The 25,073-nt window shown below is 44.0% G+C and overlaps 1 protein-coding gene across 5 annotated transcripts in view; it reads left to right on the top strand.

The window, feature by feature from the left end:
• Positions 1-25,073, top strand: part of LOC144085322 (MAGUK p55 subfamily member 7-like) — a 161,334-nt gene that overhangs the window by 46,108 nt on the left and 90,153 nt on the right. For all 5 annotated transcript variants that reach the window (XM_077614449.1, XM_077614448.1, XM_077614445.1 and 2 more), the window contains 4 exons: positions 6,585-6,665; positions 6,893-7,027; positions 16,631-16,712; positions 20,884-20,969. In XM_077614449.1, the coding sequence (XP_077470575.1) occupies positions 6,585-6,665; positions 6,893-7,027; positions 16,631-16,712; positions 20,884-20,969 (384 nt within the window). The remainder of the gene's footprint in view (positions 1-6,584; positions 6,666-6,892; positions 7,028-16,630; positions 16,713-20,883; positions 20,970-25,073) is intronic.

Here is a 25,073-nt window from a genome sequence, read left to right as displayed (position 1 = left end):
ACAGACACAGACAGACACAGACAGACACAGACAGACACAGACAGACACAGACAGACACAGACAGACACAGACAGACACAGACAGACACAGACAGACACAGACAGACACAGACAGACACAGACAGACACAGACAGACACAGACAGACACAGACAGACACAGACAGACACAGACAGACACAGACAGACACAGACAGACACAGACAGACACAGACAGACACAGACAGACACAGACAGACACAGACAGACACAGACAGACACAGACAGACACAGACAGACACAGACAGACACAGACAGACACAGACAGACACAGACAGACACAGACAGACACAGACAGACACAGACAGACACAGACAGACACAGACAGACACAGACAGACACAGACAGACACAGACAGACACAGACAGACACAGACAGACACAGACAGACACAGACAGACACAGACAGACACAGACAGACACAGACAGACACAGACAGACACAGACAGACACAGACAGACACAGACAGACACAGACAGACACAGACAGACACAGACAGACACAGACAGACACAGACAGACACAGACAGACACAGACAGACACAGACAGACACAGACAGACACAGACAGACACAGACAGACACAGACAGACACAGACAGACACAGACAGACACAGACAGACACAGACAGACACAGACAGACACAGACAGACACAGACAGACACAGACAGACACAGACAGACACAGACAGACACAGACAGACACAGACAGACACAGACAGACACAGACAGACACAGACAGACACAGACAGACACAGACAGACACAGACAGACACAGACAGACACAGACAGACACAGACAGACACAGACAGACACAGACAGACACAGACAGACACAGACAGACACAGACAGACACAGACAGACACAGACAGACACAGACAGACACAGACAGACACAGACAGACACAGACAGACACAGACAGACACAGACAGACACAGACAGACACAGACAGACACAGACAGACACAGACAGACACAGACAGACACAGACAGACACAGACAGACACAGACAGACACAGACAGACACAGACAGACACAGACAGACACAGACAGACACAGACAGACACAGACAGACACAGACAGACACAGACAGACACAGACAGACACAGACAGACACAGACAGACACAGACAGACACAGACAGACACAGACAGACACAGACAGACACAGACAGACACAGACAGACACAGACAGACACAAGACAGACACAGACAGACACAGACAGACACAGACAGACACAGACAGACACAGACAGACACAGACAGACACAGACAGACACAGACAGACACAGACAGACACGACAGACAGACAGACAACGACAGACAGACACAGACAGACACAGACAGACACAGACAGACACAGACAGACACAGACAGACACGACAGACACAGACAGACAGCAGAGGACGACAGGACGACGGACGGCGGACGCGTGCGGGCGGACGGAGCGGGCGGGCGGGACGGACACAGACGGACGGACACAGACGGAGGGACACAGACGGACAGACACGGACAGACATTTTTTTATTTCTTGTTCAAAAGTGACAACTATATTGCAGTACAGACACAGACAGACACAGACAGACACAGACAGACACAGACAGACACAGACAGACACAGACAGACACAGACAGACACAGACAGACACAGACAGACACAGACGGACGGACGGACGGACGGGCGGACGGGCGGGCGGACGGGCGGGCGGGCGGGCGGACGGACACAGACGGACGGACACAGACGGAGGGACACAGACGGACAGACACGGACAGACATTTTTTTATTTCTTGTTCAAAAGTGACAACTATATTGCAGTACAATGAATAAACGCAAACAATCGAGATATTTCAACATTAGAATTTTATTTGGTTGCCAAAACATCTTAAACATCTTGATAAGAAAATTTGAATTTCTGTGATTAAAAAGCATCAGGTTCTCATCAAGATCGACATTTCTTTTTTAAAATTGGATAATTTGATATATTGCTTTAAAAAGAGAGGCATATTAACTTCCTTCTGATGTTGACCCTAATAATGTGCTTGTGATTCATACAGTATCTCAAAAATACCGTGTGCGATGATTTTTCTCAAGACCTTCCCTTCAAAGTAACACGTTTGTACTCCCTATTAAAATTTATATAGAGGTGAAAATTCTGAAACGGGGACGGCTTATACACGAGAAATTGTAAAATTCAACAATTTTAAAGCAATTTTAAGGGTGCGGCTAATACACACGGATGTCTTTCATGTGAGTAAATACGGTATATAAGTGACCACTTACTCATGTTGACTACTTATTTATGTTTACTACTAGTTATTTGTTATGTTGACTACTAATTTATTTATTACGTATTTATTGATTATGTATTTATCATAATACATCGTCCAGGGGGCCCGGAGAGTCTCCGCCGCCGACCCCCTCGTCCAGGGGGCCCGGAGAGTCGCCGCCGCCGACTCCCTCATCCAAGGGTCCCGTAGAGTCGCCGCCACTTTTTGGCGGGCAGGAACATGGCGGGCAGGAACTTGGCGGGCAGAAACTTGGTGGACAGGAACTTGGCGGGCAGGAACTTTGCGGGCAGTAACTTGGCGGGCAGGAACTTGGCACGGGAAACCTGGTTCGTGGGTTCGGCACGGGTGCGACAGGCAGCCCAGTCAGCACGGGAAACCAGGTTCGTGGCTTCGGCACGGGTTTGACTGGCGCCCCAACCGGCACGAGAAACCTGGTTCGTGGCTTTGGCATGGGTGCGAATGGCGGCCCAATCGGCACGGGAAATCTGGTTCGTGGCTTCGGCAGGGGTGCGACTGGTGGCCCAGCCGGCACGGGGAATATTGTGCGTGGCTTCGGCACGGGTGCGACTGGCAGCCTAGCCGGCACAGGAAATGTTGTGCGTGGCTTCGGCACAGGGAATATTGTGCGTGGCTTTGGCACGGGTGCGACTGGCAGTCCAGCCAGCACGGGGAGTATTGTGCGTGGCTTTGGCACGGGGAATATTGTGCGTGGCTCCGGCGCGAGTGTGACTGGCGGTCCAGCCAGCACGGGGAGTATTGTGCGTGGCTTCGGCACAGGTGCGACTGGCGGTCCAGCCAGCATGGGGATTCTTGTGCGTGGCTTCGGCACGGGTGCGACTGGGGGTCCAGCGAGCACGGGGAGTATTGTGCGTGGCTTCGGCACGGGGAATATTGTGCGTGGCTTCTGCACGAGTGTGACTGGCGGTCCAGCCAGCACGGGGAGTATTGTGCGTGGCTTCGGCACAGGTGCGACTGGCGGTCCAGCCAGCATGGGGATTCTTGTGCGTGGCTTCGGCACGGGTGCGACTGGGGGTCCAGCTGGCACGGGGAGTCTTGTGTGTGGCCTCGGCACGGGTGCGACTGGCAGTCCAGCTGGCATGGGGAGTCAGTTTTGTGCATGGCTTCGGCACGGGTGCGACTGGCGGTCCAGCCGGCACGGGGAGTTTTGTGCGTGGCCTCGGCACGGGTGCGACTGGCGGTACTCGTTCGTTTGGTCGCCGTTCTTTTGGTCGCTGGTCTTTTGGTCGCCCGCAAGGTTATTGATAATTACCATTTAAATCGTTGCTCAAATTCCCTAAACACAAACTGTGAATTATTATTCAGGCCTACTTAATGCCCTATTAATTATTAGGCTAAAGAAAAGCTCCACATTTCCCCTACTTTTATTGTGTTTTGTTGAAGAACTTGTTAAGACCCTGACTGACGTCCCTTCCTAAGGGGACAACTCATGTACATACAAACTCTTATACACTCACACGTCCGCTCAGTGAAACTGCTCAGGGCCATTGTTGGCTTTTATTGATGCGTAGACCGTGTTGTTTTACCTTGCCTTACCGACACGGGGAGTCTTGTGCGTGGCTTCGCCACGGGTGCGACTGGCGGTCCAGCCGGCACGGGGAGTCTTGTGCGTGGCTTCGGCACGGGAATACGGGAAGCTTGAACGGGAGAGGTCACACAAGGAGCTTGGACAGGGGAGGTCGAGGGAGGAGCTTGGACGGGCAAGGTCGAGCGAGGAGCTTGGACGGGCGAGGTCGAGCGAGGAGCGTGGACGGGCGAGGTCGAGCGAGGAGCTTGTTCAGGGGCTCGAGCGTCCAGCCCCTCCTTCCGCTTCTCCCTGCAGTGCGGCGCTCGCCGCCTCCTCCGGGAGGATGGCACAGGACGCCGGACGCCACGCGGCGGCCCATTGTAGATGGTTAGCCGACATGGGGAAAAACCTCGCTGCTGCGCCTCCCCACAAAGACAAGACGGGCGGTATTCGAAACTCCTACCTGAGCCTCCCCACCGGCCGCCACGTTGTGGACCAATGTAGATGGCCAGCCGACACGGCGAATCCTGGTTGGGGTAATCCAGGTCGGAGTAATAGGAGAAGAAGTCGGGGCCAACTTTCTCCGGGGATGTGTCGAAGTCTGAATCGGCTGAGGGAATCACAGTCTGAATCTCCAGCCCACAAATCAATTAGCTCCCGGTCATCCTCACAATCAACCGGGGCCGATGTAGGCTGGGGATTCACCCTCCATTGAGGAAAAGAATAGCTGGAGTTCGAATCCAGATAACTCGGGTGATGAACATGGGGCGACGGAATTCAGGTATTCTCACTTAGTTGTGCGAGTAGCCAGGAGTGACGGAGTGAGCAATGGGGCGGGTTATTGGTGGAGTATGAGCTGGGTGGCTGGCGTCGGCGAGAGCGTCGGCGCGAGCGTCAGTGGCTTCCCGCTGGGTCCATGTGGTCGGATCGTTTTGTTACATCCACGGGAGACGTCGTGGCGAGGTAGGAGGGATTAGGACCCAATCACGGGGAAGCAGGTGAGGACGAGGTACATTGTGCTCATAACCAAAACTTTAATAACTTAGGAGGGACCTTACAAAATAACAAGGACTTGTGAAACGAAACATGAAACCAAACCGGACTAGGGAAAACACGTGGAATCGAGGAGCAAGGTAGCGTGGATGCATGGTATGGTAATTTAGGCAGACGATCCGACCATGACATTAAACTCAGTGGGGTTCAAATAGACACATCAGGGACTAATTTCTAATCACGCGCAGCTGCGCGAACACAACGGCAAGGCAGGAGGGACAAACGAGAGTCGGGAAAAACAATAGCAGGCTACTCCTAACACTCATTGTCTAACTGAAGTCCGGGATGTTGCTTACTTCAGCCACATGAGCACCCCCTAATTTGGGTTTTGGGCCTTGCGTCAGCTTCATGCACTTTGATGGAACTCCAGCTTTGATTGATATGATTGGTTCTCTTAACTTCGATGCCCCATTTCTTGCTTATCTTTCTGGCTAGCTTGGACTGATTTGACTCCTTCTTCGAAGCATCAATGATCTACTTCTCCTGCAGTGTAAAGTCGGTTCTCTTGTGTTTCTGAGCTTACATTGTGGGCTAAATTTGAAAAATAAATGAATTCGAAAGTACAACACAAATACCAAATAGTGACGTAGTAGAGAGATTAGGGGGTGGCATAGTAAATTTATTTTGTATTGAATTTTGTTGTGACCGAGCAAGAGTGGCATAATAGCGAGTGGTATAGTAACGAGATGTAACTGTATGGTAATGATAATTAAATAATCATGAAATATTAATAGACAAATAAGTGGTCAACATAATAAATTATTAAGTAGTAGTTATAAGACTTGATTAGGTTCTAGGTGCAGAACCCGAGTTGAATATGGTGACAGCTCTTGGGAAGAAACTGTCCTTAAGTCTGTTTGTCTTCGTTGTTATGGCTCTGTAACGCCTTCCAGAGAGCAGCAGGTTGAAGTGGTGGAAGCAGAGATGGGTATTGTCTTTTAATATGCTCTCTGCCGGGATTCGTAGATGCTGGTAGGTAGGGGGCAGTTGTTGATCTTTTGGGCTGTGTTAATCACCCTATGCAGTCTTTTTCTGACAATAAAAGAAAAAATTATAAAAAATATATATATAAAAAATATGAAAAATTATAAAAACAATAAAAGCATCCAATTTAATTCAATATTAGCATTTGAGCATCGTGTTTGACTTAACCTAAGGGGAATTCTCATATTTGGCCTCTTATTGGACAAATATATAAAACTAAACTTATCTGCCAGTACAAAATAATGACTGGTCCACAATGCTGTACTGGCCACATCTAAAAAGGAGATTATGCAAGTATTATGAAACTAGTATAGCTGGCAAGCTTTATGTTCTTGGTGTGATTGCTGTGGTTTCCTCTTTTGTACAAATGTTTATATTGTCAATCAAACACTGCATACTGAAAACAGTTCAGCCTCAATCTGGGGAATAATGCTTTGGTTCTGCTGCAAAACAAATCCCTGACATACCCCGGTATATGCTTCCCTGCCATAGATTTTACCATCGGAGTCTCAAAACTTGAAGAAATAGGATCACAATGTATGCTTGGTGGAGCATTTGCATCAGGTCAATTGAACAGGGCTTTTTAAAACACTGCTGTTGTGTCGCACTTATATAAATATTTACGCTCAATAATGTTAACATAATAAAGTGAACTTCAACCTCTAATTTTTTTTCTCCCTTTCCCTCCCCAACCCCGATTTCTAGTTATTTGAAGATCTGAACCACCATAAATGGAGAGACGAAGTCAAAGAATTGTTTACCCTTTTTTCCAAAGCTCATTTCAAGGTGCAGTTTCCATTTATTACGTTTAGCTAAAAACACCCTATATTTGTGTGTGTGCGTGTGTGTGCGTGTGTGGGTATGTGTGTGTGTCTGTGTGTATGTGTGTGTATTTATATCTTCTTATGCAGGACATAGGTCAAAATTACTACATTCCTTGCTTTTCATCACTCAATAATGATTAAGAATGATCTTCCACGTGCTGACTACTGTTTGTCTTTTTTTTAATTCAGTGCCTTTTGCATGTGCATGATGCAGTCGCACAGAGTGATTATGAGCCTCTTCTGCCAGAAGTACCTGATGGCATAATAGATGATGAAGAGGATTCAGTAAAGATTGTCAGTCTGCTTAAAAGCAAGGAGCTACTGGTCAGTAACATAAATTAGCTATTATTGAGATTTTGGATGGTGATGGAGTGGATAGAGCATCGGCCTTACATTTCTAGGGTAGAGAGTTCGATCCCTCGTGGGTCCCCCACTGCGGCCCTTGAAAATGAGCAAGATCTCCTCATCCACTGTGAGCAAGATGGAAGGCAAAGCCAATTCATTCTTCAGAAAGCTGCTAGGTCTACCACAGTGCCTTTCTGAAACGGCCTCTTTGGAAGGAATGTACTGCAACTGCCACTGCAGTCTATCCATCTGGGCTACAGCCAAGAGAAGTCTAAGCTTGTTCTTGAGCTAAGAGAGTCCTCAGACCAATCAGTAAGTAACGCCAACATCAAGGTTCCCACTGGCCGTAGGTGAAATGCCCAGGCTGAGGTTGACCAAGCTATCATTAGATTGCATCATCAGGAGTTCATGGGCAGATTTCAGGCAGGAAGAGCAGGGCTAGAATGAGAATAAGCACCATGATTCTTATCCAAGGCTAACCGTAAGGAAAGAAAAGAGATGATGCTGGGAGAGGTGACAAGGATGTGGGAAGAGAGCTATAAGAATAAGGCCGTGTCGCAGGGCCGACAAGGAAGCCGGACAACCTGTGAGGGAGTTGTCAACCAAAACATCAGTTGGTCTGACCTGCGTAAGATCCCACATCCTCGTAACCTCCACCAGTGGTTCGGGAATGAGGAATGCTGTGTACTTTGCAATGCTCGCAATGCTAGTCTCCAGCACATCTTGTCAGGCCCCAAGACTGCACTTTCTCAGGGGTGCTATAGATGTCGACATGACCAGATCCTGAGAAAACTAGCAGTGCTGTAGAGACGCCAACAGAGTAGCAATAAATCATCACCAGTAGAGAACCACGCCAGCTTCGTCATGGAAGGAGAGGAAAAGAGATACATTAGTCCAAGAAAGACACTGAGGCCCTTTTCCCTTGTTCAAGAGTGGGAGATGAGGGTTGACCTCAACAGGCAGCTCAGATTCCCCACGGAAATCATCACTGCATCACTCTGCCCAGACATTGTATTATGATCCTCCAAGGCAAGAACAGTGCACCTCATAGAACTAACAGAACCATCAGTGGAGATGATTAAGTCCGCCTTCAAGCACAAGAAGGCCAAATGCTTGGACCTAGTACCCGAGTGCCAGGAAATTGGCTAGAAGTGCACCATCTACCCAGTCGAGGTTTGCTGCCGTGGCTACGTCGGGCTGTCAACAACATGCCTCCTGAAAGACGCAGGGGTGACAGGAGGGAACCTGAGGAAGGCCAAAAAAGAGCTGGCTGAGGAGGCAGAAAAAGGCAGCTTTTAGCTCTGGCTTAGGAGGAGCACAGGAGCTGGGGAAACAGGTACTCGGTTGTTTGGTCGCCGGTCTTTTGGTCGCCCAGAAGGTTATTGATAATTACCATTTAAATCGTTGCTCAAATTCCCTAAATACAAACTGTGAATTATTATTGAGTTATACTTAATCCCCTATTAATTATTAGGCTAAAGAAAAGCTCCAAATTTCCCGTACTTTTATTGTGTTTTGTTGGAGAACTTGTTAAGACCCTGACTGACATCCCTTCCTAAGGGGACAACTCATGTACATACAAACTCTTATACACTCACACGTCCGCTCAGTGAAACTGCTCAGGGCCATTGTTGGCTTTTATTGATGCGTAGACCGTGTTGTTTTACCTTGTTTTGTCGCCGGTCTTTTGGTCGCCGGTCTTTTGGTCGCCCGTTGTTTGGGTGCGGGCGACCAAAAGACCGGCGACCAAAAGACGGCGACCAAAAGACAGCGACCAAAAGACGGCGACCAAAAGACGGCGACCAAATGACCGGCGACCAAACGACCACACACGGGGGAAACAACAGCTAACCCCAACAACGGCTGCAGGAGGCAACAGCTATCAGCTGCAGGGGGTGACAGGGAGATGTCTTTGTCACTGCTCCGCCACCAGGAGATGTTCCAGTATTAAAGTAGCGAAACGTCAGCGAATGGTGGTTACTGGCTGACAACCCTTCAGCTGACCCGTGGGCACCAGAGGAGGTGCAAGAGTAAGCAACACCAAGCAGGAAAAAAAACATCTAACATCAACATCAACTGGGAGTGAATGGTTGTCTCCTCTTGCTCTGCGATTGGTTGGCACCAATTTGAGGTGTCTCCTGCCTAGTGCCCCTAATTAGCTGGAATAGGCTCCAGCACCCCTCGCTACTCTTGTGATCAGTTTTTTTTGTACTTTGATATAGATTTAGTAATTAGAGCTGGGCGATAAAACAATAATGCTAATTATTTGAAATATTTTTTCTCAACGATATTAACAATTTTCAATAAAAATTCGATAAATTTAGACAGCAATTAGACCGCCCGACCACCACAGAGAACGGGGGCGCTGTTGCGAAATTAATGCTAGTTCCAGACCAACGCTTAGGAGAAGGGCAAACGTGTTTTTAGCATGTTAGCAATAGAGGCTAACATGGAGCATGAACATAAAAGGACAATAAAAATGCCAAAATAAGCAATTGTGAGATGAAGGACAACACCGAGCCGACCCACTAAAAGATCCAAGTGAATTCTCCCTGGCGTTTTCTTTTCTTATTGAAAATGTCCTGAACCCACTGTCCTCATTTGAGAACAGCCTGTAATATATTTCTTACTTGCTATCAAGGTGTTTCCCCATTTTATGTAAATGTTCTGAAAATGTTGCAAAAATCTAAAACTGGTTATCTTGGGTTAAAACAGGTTAAATTCATTCAACTTTATTTTTTATTTTTTAGTAAATGGCCATATGTGAGGTAAATTGACACTGTTTCTTTTTGTGATGCTGAACATAGTCTGCTTGCAAATGACGTGGTCTTCAGTTGAATATTTTATTTATTTTTGTTTGAAGGTAAATTTATAAAAGTGAAGACGCCTGTCAAAATTTGATTTATTTAGTCCCTTGTGTAGGTTGAAGATAAACGATGACACATACTAGACACACATATACAGACGTAGAACAGTTTTAAACAGGGTTGTGATCGCAATTTTGTTTGTCTCATAACCACGCTTTAAGATGATTGGCGAAGCCGTTCAGAGACGATAGTTCACGTATGTCAATTGGTATTGAGTTGCAGTTATTGTGGCATGGATAGAGAAGGTGCTTTAGCTGAAAGCAATCTTTTTGAAGGGAACTACACAGTCACCTCTAGAGCCAGCCCTTGTTGATATGTTGGAACTTTTTTGTACAAAATCTTGTAGTGGAGGAGGAGCTTTGTGTTGGAAGATTTTGTAAACTAAGGTGGCATCTGCATATTTAACAGTACAGACGCTCCCCTACTTACGAACATTCAACTTACGAACAACGGTACATACGAACATGTCTGCAAATTGCGTTTAAGTCCAAAAATGTTCGCAAGTCCAATTTTGTATTTTGCGCCTTTTTCGGAGTAGTACTTCTTTCCGCCGCTAATACCGACGCCTGGCGCTGTGAGAGCTCAGCTCACCCAGCATCTACCTTCTTCGTTGCAATGCGGAAGTGCGTGAATGTATCTCCAGTGTGCAAAGAACCTTTTTCATTTGTATCATTAAATATCTCATGCATCCAATATTGAAAATGGTTGGTAAAAAGCTAAAGGCTTCTATTGAGGGAGTTGCAAGGAAGAGGCAAGCCATTTCATTTGAAACGAGTGGCAATAATAACGAAGCTTGATGCGCGTGAGAGTGGTGAGCGTTTCACGGGCATTGAATCGTTTGACCGTCAGTACCATTTATAAACAGAAAGATCGAGCAGCAGGACCCAAATATTGAACGTTGCACAAAGTTTGCAAATCAATTGAATGATGCCATACAGTGCTACCGCATCATTTATGATGAAAAAAAGAAGAAAAATGTGCAATCGTCGTTAGATCGCTTCTTTTGGCCAGTTTCTAATACATAAATCTCTCTCTCTCTCTACAGTACTGTACATATTCTCTCCATTTTATTAAATGTTTTTTTTCAGTACAAACCAATGCGTGTTACTTATACAAGCCTTAAACATACAAATGCACTTATATAAACCTTCAATATACTTATATCGGCCTTAAACATAAATTATAATACAAAATATAGCACTGAATCAACTTGCAAACAAATTCAACTTATGAACAATCGCTCGGAACCAATTGCGTTCGTAAGTAGGGGAGCGTCTGTATTGTTCCAGTTCAGGTATTAGTGTTTTTTGATTTTTAATTTTTATATCTGACAATGGTGGTGTGTTTTTGGCTTTCTGTCCAATACTTTCAAAGCTTGCTTATAAATGGTTACAATTAGTTTTCGTGTTGTTATGCAGGCCGGTGACCAACTTGTTAGCCAGTAAGTCATGTGTGATATGATCATTGTGTCAAAATATAATTTTGCTGACTCGTGTTGGATTGTTTCTAATGAACCTAAAATTGGACAAATTGAGTTTAATTTTATTTAGCATGTTTTTTTATCTGTAGTTTAAAGGCAAGTTGAAAGTCAAGATTGATTCCTAGTTATTTAAATTCTTGAACTACATTGATTGTTTTTCCTTGGACAAAAACGTTGGAGTCACTGTAATTTGTCGCTCTCTGAGAAGTAGTATTTATGTGTAGTTGGGATTTTTCAAGCCATTTATTCACGGTTGTCATTGAATCTGCTGATTTTATTATTAACTTTTCATAGTGTAAGGAGGGAGTTGCCTTAACTTTTTTGCACAACAGAACAACAAAAATATTATTTAAAATCATATTCTTTTTTCTTATAAAGTAAGGTAACATAGTTACTTTAATATTTTTTATTGTACTACCAATTTTGTTTCATATCGCCCAGCTCTAAATTTAAAATATAGAAGCATTTCTTTTTATATCACACATCCCAAGAACATTAATATTTTTGGGGAGATATAATATTTTCATTCATTCATTTTTCTGAACCACTTACCACTCAAAAGGATCGCAGGGGGTACTGGAGTCTATCCCAGCTGACTTGGGGTTCCAGGCGGGGGACATCCTGAATTGGTGGCCAGCCAATTGCAGCGTGCAAGGGGACGGACAAGCATTCATGCTCACACTCATACTTACGGGCAATTTAGACTGTTCAACCAGTCTATCTTGCATGTTTTTGGAATATGAGAGGAAACCAGAGTACCCAGAGAATACCCACACAAGCCCGGCTAGAACAGGAAAACGTCATACAGTGAGGACCCACCTGGGATCAAACCCTCCACTCCAGAGCTCTGAGGCCGACATGCTAACCACTCATCTGGCGGACTGCCAAAAAATATTTTTCACAATGATACCAAATCGGGCCACCTGATGGTGTAGGGGTACACTTGTCTGACTTTGGTGCGAGTAAGCGCGGGATCGATATCCACTTGGTAGTGGTATGATTGTGGGTGCAAATGGCTGTCTGTCTCTCTGCCCTGCGGCTGACTGCCGACCAGTCTAGTGTGTAGTCCACCTTCCACCCGAAGTCAGTTGGGATAGGCTCCAGCAACCCTTACTATGATGCACGGTACAAATGAAGAATTAATCAATCAAACATCTCAGATTTTCCGTGGTCTATTGGTGCCAAACAAAAACTGGGAGAATGGTTATTTTTTATGGCGCTTTAAAGATGCCAGCTTATTTATTGTGTGCTGCAAAACCTCTGTGTGATCATGTGACTATATTGTTACACAAGGTTGTCGGTGCCTATTGTGGTGGCAATCCCTGAACCCGCTGGTGGACACCGGCGGTAACGTATGTCGGTAGGAATCCAACCAAGCCTTTTTGGCCCGCAGGACTCTGGAGCCAGCTGATATGTACTGGCTCACCAAACAGTACGCGGCTCTGGTGGTTTCTGGGGCAAAAATCCGGACATGGAAGGGGTTCGGCGAGGCCATGGAGAATGACTGCCTCTCAACCTAAAGGAAATTGTAGTCCACCATCCGATGTCTCAGGAGGGAAAAGCGCTTCACCATCAACACTGCTTATAGTGGGGATGAGGCACTGCTGACCTTGATTTAGGACAGGGGTGGGCAAACTTTTTAATCCGTGGGCCACAATGGGTTCTAACATTTGACAAAGGAGCCGGACCAGGAGCAGATGGATGGATTGCATTGGAAAAGAAATACACATCTTGGGGTATAGAGAAAACGTGTGCTTTAATTTCAAATGAAAATGAAAATAAGCATTAAAACAAAACATCAAATGAATAAAATGTTCCTTTTTTAAATTACTAACCATTTCTATTTTAAAGAACGGAAAGTTCTCTTGTCCTACAGACAAAATAGTGGCAGCAAGTCAGTCTGTGGGGCAGAATGATTTTTGATCAGTGCGAACTGTTTATTTTGAGAATGTGCGCATCACGTAGACACTTATTTTTAATGGGAACAGTAATGTTAGTCTCATTTTTTAGCCAGCTCATCAAAGTCTGGATTTAGTTTTGGTGTGGCGATCCTCAGAATGGATCTGAGGTGTTGGTCTGTTAACTTGGATCTGTGGCTGACTTTTTTGATGTTCATGGTGCTGAAGGTCTGTTCACACACGTAGGTCGAGCCGAACAACGCCAGCATCATCTGCGCAGTCCTTTGCAGCCTTGGAAACGCTGCTTTGTTGAGTGAAGCATAAAAGTCAATGAGTTTTAGATAAATTAACTTCTGCAGCTCCTCTGGGGCACTTTCGGGGTCTTATGACAGAGGACAGGCCACCAACTGAAGTCACTTGTCAATTTTTTTTCGAAATCCGAGAACCGACGGCAAAATTATCTGTGCAGTGCATCCAGTAACTCTCTGTATTTCTTCACTTTTGCTCCGGCCTCTTTCAGTGTGGCTAGTGTAGGATGAGTCAATGCCTTGTTCAAAATTTGCCTAGAGAATAAAGCCAGCTTGGATTTGAAGGCTTTCACGTTTGTGTACAAGTCTTGCACAAACAGATCATTCCCCTGCAGTTTTTTGTTGAGCTCATTTAAGTGTGAAAATACGTCCGTAGCGAACATAAAATCACAAAACCAACTCTCTTTGCTCAGCTCAGGAAATTCATCAGCCATCCCAGTTGCTCCAAAAACATGCCAATCTCCTCTGCGCATCATTTAGAATTAGTTCCTGTTTGGTTTATTTAAACCCCACTGATTATCATGTCACTGGTTGGATCGTTTGCGTTATTTCCCTTTACCTCGTTCCCCGATTCTCCGTGTTTTCCCTAGTCAGGTTTGGTTTTGTGATTTGATTTCTAAGTCTTTGTTATTTTCTAAGATCCTGCCTAAGTTATTTAAGCTTTGGTATGAGCACTATCCCTGTCCTCGCCTGCTTCCCTGCAATTGCGTCCTATTCCTTGTAACCTCACCTTGACGTCTTGCTAAAGACGTAAAATTGTCATTGATACCTCAGATGAAAATGAGGAGCTGAGCAGTGTCTTTGACATCATTGCTTTCATCCAGCGCTAAAGAATACAATGTGAATGACTCCATCTTTTTGCTCTTGATATCTTCATCTATTAGTTCCACACGCTGAGTCACTGTCCGCGGTGATAAACTGATTTTCTTAAATTTGTCTTTGGTCTCCGAGCACAAAATACCTGCTGTCTCCACCATACATTCTTTTAAAAACTCGCCCTCAGACAGTGTCTTGCTGGCCTTTGCTATTTTGAATGAAAGCATAAAACTAGCCTTGCTACTTCACTCTTGAATGGCAGTCTGACGATGAATAAAACTTTGTTGAGTCTTTAAATTACCTACCACCTTCTGATCAGCAGCTTCCCTCTCTTTTGTTGACAACTTGCTAGCATAGTTAGCATGCTTTGTAGCCAAGTGCCGGCTAATATTATACTCTTTGAAGCCACTCTGCATTGAACACTCGACATCCCATGAGTAAGCGGAGCATGTGGAATCTGAGGTGGATTCTCCTATCTCTGGGATTGAAGTCACCGAGGTGGTTAAAATGTCATCTCCTGTTTTATAAATGCTTTAATGTTCCCATTAAAATTTAACTTAATATGATTTTGTCCTTCAAGCTACCATACGAGTTCCACAATTTGACCGGTGTTGCTCATTTTTTGGTGCTTCTAGCCATGTGGATGATCGTTTTTGATGGTTGTTGGTCGCTCAGGATTTAGAGTGGCTCACGGTGATTTCAAATAACTATAACATAAAAGCATTTATCTGCTCATCTTGAAATGTATACGAGGTCACAAGTGATCACTTACTTACGGGTTTGAATAAAACAATGAAAGCGTGCGAACCTGCCAAAAGTTAGATTTGTAATTAACTGGGTGGCACTTGTAGTTGTATGCGCTGCCGCAATGGGTTTTGTCGAGTTCCCCTCCTGTCTTCTCCTGCTAGTCTGCTTTGGCAGCCTTGATGCCTCTCACATTGGTGCGAGCTGCGCTGTAGAGTGCCCTGTCACTGGTTCTGAAGGCTGCATCACGGGCCCGGAGGAGTGATCGGACCGGGCTGCTCATCCACGGTTTCTGGTTTGAGTACGACTGGATGGTCTTCTCCCCAGTGACCGTAGCCATGCAGTACTTGATGTAAGACAGTACTGTGTCTGTGAATGTGCCCAGGTCCTAATGGTGGAAAGTTTCCCACTGTGTCTCTTCAAAGCAGTCTTGGAGTCGAGTAGCGTGTCGTCAGGCCAAGTAGTAATGGTTTGCCTTTGGGGCTTTGCTTGCCGGCTGAGGGGGGTGTATGCTGCGACCAAGAACAACAGTGGTATGGCTCTGTATGCACCTTTGATGTTAGAGTAAGCATGATCAATAGTTTTATCCTCTCCTGTTGGACATTTCATGTGCTGGTAAAATTTCGGCAAAACAATATTTAGATTTGCCAGATTAGGTGGCTCGGACATCGGATTAGGATCCTTCCTGAGGTGGACTGGGCAAATCTCAATGGTAGGATGCCACGGGGCAGACCCAGGACATGCTGGGGCACTATATCTCCTGGCTGTCACAGTTATGCCTTGGGATCCTCCTAAAAGAGCTGGATGAAATAGCCAGGAAGAGGGAATTTTGGACTTCCCTGCTGAAGCTGTTGCCCCTGCAACCGATCCTCGGATAAGCAGAATGACATGAGCTTGATTATCAGATGAATAAATTTACAAACCTGACGGTGCTTTGATTCTTTTGCTAGACTCTCTTGTGGTTCTGAGAGTGAATGGTTCTCTGTCTGTATGTGTGCCCCACAACTGACTGGCGACTATTCCCACCTAGGGTTTAGCCTGCCTTTCGCCTGAAGTCAGCTGGGATAGCATCCACCAAATGAATGAATGAATACATGTACCCAGTTTTGAAATCATAGGTGTCAAACATTTTCCACAAAGGACCAAGTGGTTGCTGGATTTTCTTCCAATCAATGAAGAACAGGCCTTTTTACTAATCTGTTATTTTACAAGCGAAATTAGTTGATTACAGTTAGGTGCTGCTAAGCCTAAACCTCACTGATCAAACTGTCTATGCTACTTCAGTTAGAATTTAATCCTGCACCCTTGGCTCATTGTGGAATTGTTTGGGAATGTCTCGTCAATATAGGACCATTTTGATACATACACCCTTCGATGGAATTAAGTCACTTTCTAGAACCTCAACATATTCTTTTCACAATCCATTGTTGTACTTACTGTATCTGATTCTTGACATGTAAAAATCCTAGGGTGCCACAATTAAAAGGGATCAATCTACAGGGGCGATTGTTGTGGCAAGGGTCATGCGAGGAGGAGCTGCCCACAAGAGTGGTAAGCCCAAGCACTTTAACTTTCTGAAAGTGTAAATATGTTTCACAGTGGAGCCTCAATTTTTTTATTTCTACTTGGTTGTGAGTTAAGTTCCAAAGTCACTCTGTGTGTTTGTGAAGCCCAGCATGAGTCGGAATGACACAAGTTCTCTTACTGCTCTTCCTATAGCCGGTCAGACTGACATATTGGAACTAATATAATGCAATATGACACACCTGCTGCTAAGAGAAGATAGGGTTGTAGTAGAAGTAATAGAAAAAGTCAGGGAAACTGTGAGCTTATATAGTACCAACATTGAGATTCATAACTTCCGATAACCTGAGTTTGCTATGAGGAACGTGGGCGAGTGCCAAGGGTGTAATCTATTTTAAGGGCTGTAAAAGGTGTTGCACAGGGGCTTTGGTCAAACAAAATGATCAAATAAACCATTCGTTGCGTGCGGCCCTGTGGCGCGAATGGTTAGCGTTGGCCTCACAGCTCTGGGTTCAAATCCAGGTCACGTTCACCTGTGTGGAGTATGCATGTTCTCCCCGAGCCTGCATGGGTTTCCTCCGGGTAGTCAGGTTTCCTCCCAGATGCCAAAAACATGCATAGTAGGCTGATTGGACACTCTAAAATTGTCCCTAGGTATGGGTGTGTGTGCGACATTTGTGCCCTGTAATCGGATGGCCACCGATTGTGAAAATGGCACTCCTTTGATGTCATAAATGCTAAATGAAGAGGATCTGATTAGTATTAGCTAGCGCCCTTTAGGCCAAAGCGCCTTGTCTATGGGCAAAAAACTGAAAATACACGCGCAACTGAGACTGCACCCTTTCAAGCGGTGCATTTTCTAGGTGTGAAAATACGGTAGTTACATTTTTTAATATATATATATATATATATATATATATATATATATATATACATATATATATATATATATAGTCTAAATATCTAAATAATTTAGATACTAATACAATACAGTCTTTTGACATGCTTATAGCTGTAATATTTAACAATTATACACTTTTCGATAATTGTACTTGTACAGTGGTACCTCGAGATACGAGCTTAATCCGTTCCGGAACTGAGCTCGTATGACGAGATTCTCGTACCTGGAGCGGACGTTTTCCATTGAAATGAATGTTTTTTTTTCCACGACAACGCACTCATAAATGGAACAAACAAATTTAAATTAACTTGGATTAATATATACAGACACTCAAACATACGTTTAATGTAACTTTACACAAAACTGAGTTCTAATTTTGTTGTAATCTTTTGTTACCTTCGTTTTCCGGGTTGGCGGTTTGCCACGCCTCCACCCTCACGTTCGCTATCGATGGACTGTTTGCTGTTGTATTGCCTTCAAAAAATTCCCAAAATGATGCACACAAATGTCCTCACAATAGGATAACGCACGAACACCTTCCAACGAGAAATAGTCTTTAAAGAACGATCGCGGGAGCTTCTTTCCTTAGAAAGAATAACAGGAAATACAATAGTTGAGCTTACCCACGTATTGATTGTGGGTAATGAAGTTTTATTCTGAGAAAGGTTGCCATTTCCTATGGGTGTTGTGTGCACGAGTATACTTCATTACCCAGAAAGCCCTCTTTTTGCCCGCGCATGCGCGTTGTGCGTTTCCTGGTCTTAGGAGAAACTCGTCTGAATTAATCGTTCCGTGCTCGTAAACATTGTTATACACGAAAGATATGCAAAAAAGACCTGGCTTGGTCGCATCACGAAATTTTGATCGCATGACGGGCGAATTATTCGATCGAAATTTCCGCCGTAAGACGATAATTTTGTATGACGAGCGGTCGTATGACGAGGTACCACTGTACTTCTGTTTAGACACGAAAACATGTATTGTGGTAGTTATAATGGGTTTTTCGTTTATCGCAACCATGTCTGGTCTCCATTAACCGCAATTTTTGAGGGATTACTGTATTTTTTTAGCAGTCAAACCTGACTTCACAGTTTTGAATATTTAATTGAATTTGTTCAAACTTTGCTACATCAATTTCCAAGGAGAAAAGATTACCCATAAAAATAGCAGGAGGCAAGATTTCACTATGATTTAATTGTACTAAACAATAGCAAAAATGGGATAGCGATCAAATAAGAACTACACAGATAACACACTTCAAACATGGCACACTCCCATGTCGGCCTACCGTGTCTTAAGCATGAAACGATATATATTCGAAACTTCAGAGCCTCTTTCCTCAAAGGAAAATCACTGAGAACAATCTTCTAGTGACCTCAGAAAACAAGTTCTTTACTCACATTGTTCAGAAGGGAAGAACAAAATTCTTAAATATCAGAATGAAGTATTTTAATGCTTTAACTTCCAAATATTCCAATGATTTCTGAGGTACTCGGATGATTCGCCTAAAGACGTTTCGCCGACGGATGTTTGACAGACGGACAGGTCGCCGAATGGACGTTCCACCGAACGTTCATTCGGCCGACTTGGCGTTCGGCCGAATGAACGTTCGGTGGAACGTCCATTCGGCGACCTGTCCGTCTGTCAAACGTTCGGCCGGAAGGAGGTTTCGCCGAAACGGGATTCGCGCGCTCGCCCCGCCCCCGGATCGTGTGTATACAAGTTTTCAACCTCAGCCCGCATTTAGGAATAACAAGGGCATGTACTGCCCCCCGCTGGACATATTTATAAATACAAGTACGTTTGGGAGTAAATAGACATGGTTTAAATGAATTAGTCAAGAGCCAGTACAAAGATAATGATTTTACTTGCTTTTTAATATTAAACACATTATCAATAAGATGCCATTCAAAAATGATTTTATTAAAAAGAAGACAAAGCAAATTCACAGATGGTGTTTTTATTAAAGCAGTAAAAAACGTACAAATTTTGTACAAAAATTAGAAATACAATACAAACTATGTAAAAAAATTACAAATACAATAAAAACTAATTATGTACAAAGGGAATTCACAGATGGCAGTGGCAGTTTTTATTAAAACATTAAAACTTAAAAATTAAGCACAATGGCTTCTAGGTACTGTAGTTTGTTTGGAAATCGATCCGGGTTTTCATAGTCATCCGTGAGCTTTTTTTAACCGTTCGTTAACAATTGCGTATGACTTTTTGGTCTGTCTGGGCATAATACCGCCACAAGCCTGTTGTATTCGTATTTCCCAATCAATTTGCTTTAATTTGAGTTTGCTTATCAGACGAGATAAATTTGGATGGACAACTGACACTCTACATTGAAATGCGCGGTGCCAACCTTCAACAGAATTATTAGTGCGTGGTATTCCCAGCAAGGTCTTTTCTCTAACATTCCATAAGGGGATAGCAAAACATGGACTGCGTCGCCGTCGCCTTCCCCTTGGCTCACCTAGCCAACCAGGATGTCCGGTGTAAAAAAAAGACAACAAGAACAACAAGACCACTTTCTACTTCCACTTTAAATCTTCATCTCAAAATGTACTGCCCCCCGCTGGACGTATTTCTATATACAAGTACTTACGTGCTGCCAATGTTTTTTTATATTTTTTATTTTATCCTTGCGTTTAAAGTAGTAGCCATTTGCCATATTTGAGGAAATATATATTCAAAATGATTTGCTGAGAACCTTCATTCAAAGATTAATCTCAACGTTTTCTATGCTGGTGTAAGTTTACTATTACTTTATTTTCTCTATTTCTTCTGTCACGTACTGTTCTGCGTGATCTCCAAATGGCTACTACTTTAAACACAAGGATAAAATAAAAAAAATGGCAGCACATATTAGTGTAGTACGTACTTGTATTTAGAAATATGTACAGCGGGGGGCAGTACATGCCCTTGTTATTGCGGGGGGCAGTACATGCCCTTGTTATTCCTAAATGAATGTTATCTGTATATGGCCCGCGGGCCGAGGTTGAAAAACATGTACACACACGATCCGGGGGCGGGGCGAGCGCGCGAATCCCGTTTCGGCGAAACCTCCTTTCGGCCGAACGTTCATTCGGCCGACCGGCCGTTCGGTCGAATGAACGTTCGGGGGAACGTCCATTCGGCGACCTGTCCGTCTGTCAAACGTCCGTCGGCGAAACGTCTTTAGGCGAATCATTCGGTCACGGATTTCTAAGGCATTTTTATGTGGTCAAAACAAGAATACATTTGGAGCTTCCGAGTATACTTCAGTTCATGAATACATGTTTCACTCTTAAGGCCTGATTCATGAAGGAGATGAACTAAAAGAAGTCAATGGCATCTCAATGGAGCACAAGAAGCCAAAAGAAATTCTTCCTCTCCTGGTTAGTCGTACTTCTTTTCTGTCCCTTAAAAACTGCAGTGTTTACTTAAAATAAATATTGAGGAGTTTTTGGGTATTTGTTGATGCCATCATACCTCAAATTCACAATGGGTCATTGGGTAACACCTGTGAGGATTTTCCTTTATTCCGGTCATTTCATTTCTCAGTTCAGGGAATACAGATAGTCCTGTCAAAAGTCTTCTGGCATAAAATGATGATACTTGCTCAGGATAGACACAAAAAGCCATTCTCCATGGCCTCACCGAACTCCTCTCATGGCCGAGGTTTTGTCTCAGAGACAACCAGAGCCGCATGCTACTTGGCCACCCTGTACCCAATCAGCTGCCTCCAGAGTCCTGTGAGCCAAAACGGCCTGATACGACTCCTTTTTCAGTCTGAGGGCATCCTTTATCGCAAGTGTCCACCAGCAGGTTCTGGGATTCCTGCCACCCCAGAAACTGATCACCTTGTGGCCGCAGCTTCGGTCTGGCGGCCTGGCGGCTCAGCAATAGAAGTGCGGACCATGGTTCCCTCTGATTAAATGTCCCCCGCCTCCTTCCGGACATGTGAGGAGCTCTGTTGGAGGTGGGAATTGAAAGTCTTTCTGGCATGGGACTCCACCAGGCATTCCCAGCAGACCCTCATGAAACGTTTGGGTCTCCCGGGCCACAAGGGCATCCGCCCGCACCATCGGAGCCAACTCACCACCAGGTGGTGATCAGTTGACAGCTCCGCCCCTCTCTTTACCCTAGTGTCCGAGACATGCGGCCACATGTCCGATGACACGACCACAAAGTCGGTCATCGAACTGCAGCTTAGGGTGACCTGATCCCAAGTGCACATATGGACACCCTTATGCTTGAACATTGTGCCCCTCCTCCCGGCCTGGCTCCAGAGTTGGGCCCTGGTGACCCGCGAGGGTCCGAGCGAGGGAATCCGTAGTTCATTGTTCCTTTTCATCATAAGAGATCTTCTTAGCCATGCTTTGTCTGGTCTCTCGCCTCAGACCAGTTTGCCATGGGTGACCCTACCAGGGGCACAAGGCCCCAGACAACATAGCTCCAAGGATCACTGGGACCCACAAACCCCACCACCACCATAAGGTGATCACTCATCGGGGATACTGTAATGTATTAATATTTATGAATGGAATATAAATGTATCAAATGCATAAATTATATTATATTCACCTCTGACAATAGCTCTGCTGTCTTTGATCTTAATTCCAAAAAAATGAGAGACCTGTGCAGTATGATTAAGGTGAATTGAAGATGATTTAGCGCGTAGGTTATTGAGAGGTTTACTCCAACTTAGACCCCCAACCATCCAGTCCTCCCAGAGCGCTCTATTTTTGGATAAGGGCGATGGCATCTGCTGTGAGATCCCCAGAGCTCGCACTTTGGACAATCCACCTCAGCTCTGCTACCCTGAGACTCTCAGCCTATTTTCGGATAAGAGTGACGAGATCTGCCTTAAGGTCACCTGGAGCTTGGACTTCTGGAATAATCCACCTTTCCTGTTTCTCCTGGCCATTTTCGGCGTGAATTTTACCATTTATATGAACATTTTTTATTTGGATATTTAATATAAAAATACTGCAACAGACTGAAGCCATGAAAAGGTGAAGGAAGACAGTACTGTTTTTCCCCTTGCAAATGTTACATTTGATGAGTGACCACAAGATCAGGTGAACAAAGACGCCATGTCATTAAATTTTCTTCCTGTAGGCACTTTTTTGCCAGCCACACTAAGGAATACTTGGATGTGTGTGATGGAGCTAGAGCTAGGCGACAAGACAAAAAAATTATCACAATAAAAAAATATCAGTTTATCGATAATTATCATGATAACTATCACATCTTTTTTGTTTCAAATTTCAAACTTCTGTGAATAAGTAAATAAATTATTTTCCTCATTCAAATATGAAAGTAACTGTGTTACCTTCCCTTATCAGAAGATGATATGAAATATGATGATTTTAAAAGGTATTTTTGTTGTTCTGTTGAACAATAAAGATAAGACAACTCCCTCCATAAACTATAAAAAGTAAAGAATAACATCTGCAGAAATCTTGACAGGCGTCTTTATTTTTTATAAATTTCCCTTCAAACCAAAAGTTGCTGTGCATTATGAAATAAATAAAATAATCAACTGAAGTCATCACCATTGGCAAGCAGATTGTTTTCAGCCTTGCAAAAAGAAACATAAACACGTGGCCATTTACAAAACAAATGAAATAAAAACGTTGGATAGAAATTACCCCCATTTTAACCCAAGATAACAAGTTTTGGATTTTTGCAACATTTTCAGACCACTTAGATAAAAAAGGGGAAATACCTTGATATCAAGTACTAAGACAAATATTACAGGCTGTCCTCAAATGAGGAGAGTGGGTTAAGAACATTTTCAACAAGTCTGCTCTTTTGCACAGGTATTTATAAGGCATTTAAAATAAGAAAGAAAACACCAAGAAGAATTTCCTTAGATCTCTTATTGGAAAGTATCTGTGTTGTCCTGCATCTAATAATCGCTCATTTTGCCTGTGTTGTTGTCCTTTTGTAGTCATGCTCCCTGTTAGCCTTTATTACCAACCAAGCTAAAAACATTTTTTTATCATCCTCTTCTTCTCCTGAGCGTTGGTCTGGAACTAGCATTCATGCCACAACAGCACCCCAGTTCGTTGTTGTGGTTGGATAGTGCGGGAATTGCAGTTTAAAATTATCATTTTTTTACCGAAGGTTTTTATGATTATTGTTGGCCAAAATTATTTCTCGATAATTAGCGTTATCGTTTTATCGCCCAGCTCTACACACTTACTTTATAAGTAAAGTAAGTAAGTAAGTATAAGCAGTTTAGTTTAGCTTGTTTAGAACCAAAAGACAGTTGTTACGCAATTTAAAAAAATCTCTTTTGAAAAATGGGTGTTTAACAAATAATAGATTGAGTTTTCACACTTAGAGAAGGTGAAGAAATGCAATCACTAGTCTATTAGGATCCGACAGCCGTTTTTGGCCACCATAAAAAATTTCAACTCTTTACGTTGAACGGTTTGGACAAACATAGCGACCAAATCTTAACATACTCTCACACACACACACCAGTCCATAAATCACGCTTTATAAGGCTTATAGATAACCGCCGAGGTCGAAGCCTTGCCACCACTTTGCAATGCAGAAGATTGTGTGCCATCTTGGTGCGCTTCAATTGTTTAGCCTTTCACAACTCGATAATTTTTGGCATAATTGGTGGCCACTTTTTTTCTGCACAACTGAACAACAAAAATACTTTTGAAATCATATTTTATATTCTCTTCTTGGCGGCCTGGTGGCCCGAGTGGTTAGCGCATCAGCCTCACAGCTCTGGGGTCCTGGTTTCAAATCCAGGTAATGTCCATCTGTGTGGAGTTTGCAAGTTCTCCCCGGGCCTGTGTGGGTTTCTCTCTGGGTACTCCGGTTTCCTCACATGTTCCAAAAAACATGCATGGTAGGCTGATTGGACACTCTAAATTGGCCCTAGGTATAGGGTGAATGTGCATGGTTGTCCATCTCCTTGTGCCCTGCGATCGGCTGGCCACCGATTCAGGGTGTCCCCCGCCTCTGGCCCGGAGTCAGCTGGGATAGGCTCCAGCTCCCCACACGACCCTAATGAGGATAAAAGTGGTTCAAAAAATGAGATGAGATGGTGAAAAGTGATGAAGTAAACGTATGTAAAGTATGCAAAAAAGGAATTTATAATATATACAGAAGCAGGAGTATGCTTTTTAGGAAAAAGAAGGAAAACTTCAAAACTTTCAAAAGAAAGGCTGACAAATTTTATCTATTTAAGCAATGTTTGGTTGTTAGTTTTGGTAAAACATTGTAAACCAAAGTGAAAATATCACGAAAATAAAAACTCACAATAGTGGTGCTGGTGCGTAGTTCATGCAACTAACTTAAAGCGGAAAATATTAAGCGTTTATTGTCATTTTGCTTTCATGCTCTGTGTTAGCCTCTATTGATAGCATGCTTAAAACACGTTTCCTCTTCTCCTGAGCGTTGGTATTGAACTAGCGCCTGTCTGTGAGGAAGTCGATGACCCATGCTGCCAGGTGGTTCTTTATTCCAGC

The sequence above is a fragment of the Stigmatopora argus genome, chromosome 12 (assembly GCF_051989625.1).
Source record: "Stigmatopora argus isolate UIUO_Sarg chromosome 12, RoL_Sarg_1.0, whole genome shotgun sequence".
Classification (NCBI taxonomy): Eukaryota; Metazoa; Chordata; class Actinopteri; order Syngnathiformes; family Syngnathidae; genus Stigmatopora; species Stigmatopora argus.
Note: the sequence above shows the minus strand (reverse complement) of the source record. Positions and strands in the feature narration are given on the sequence as shown.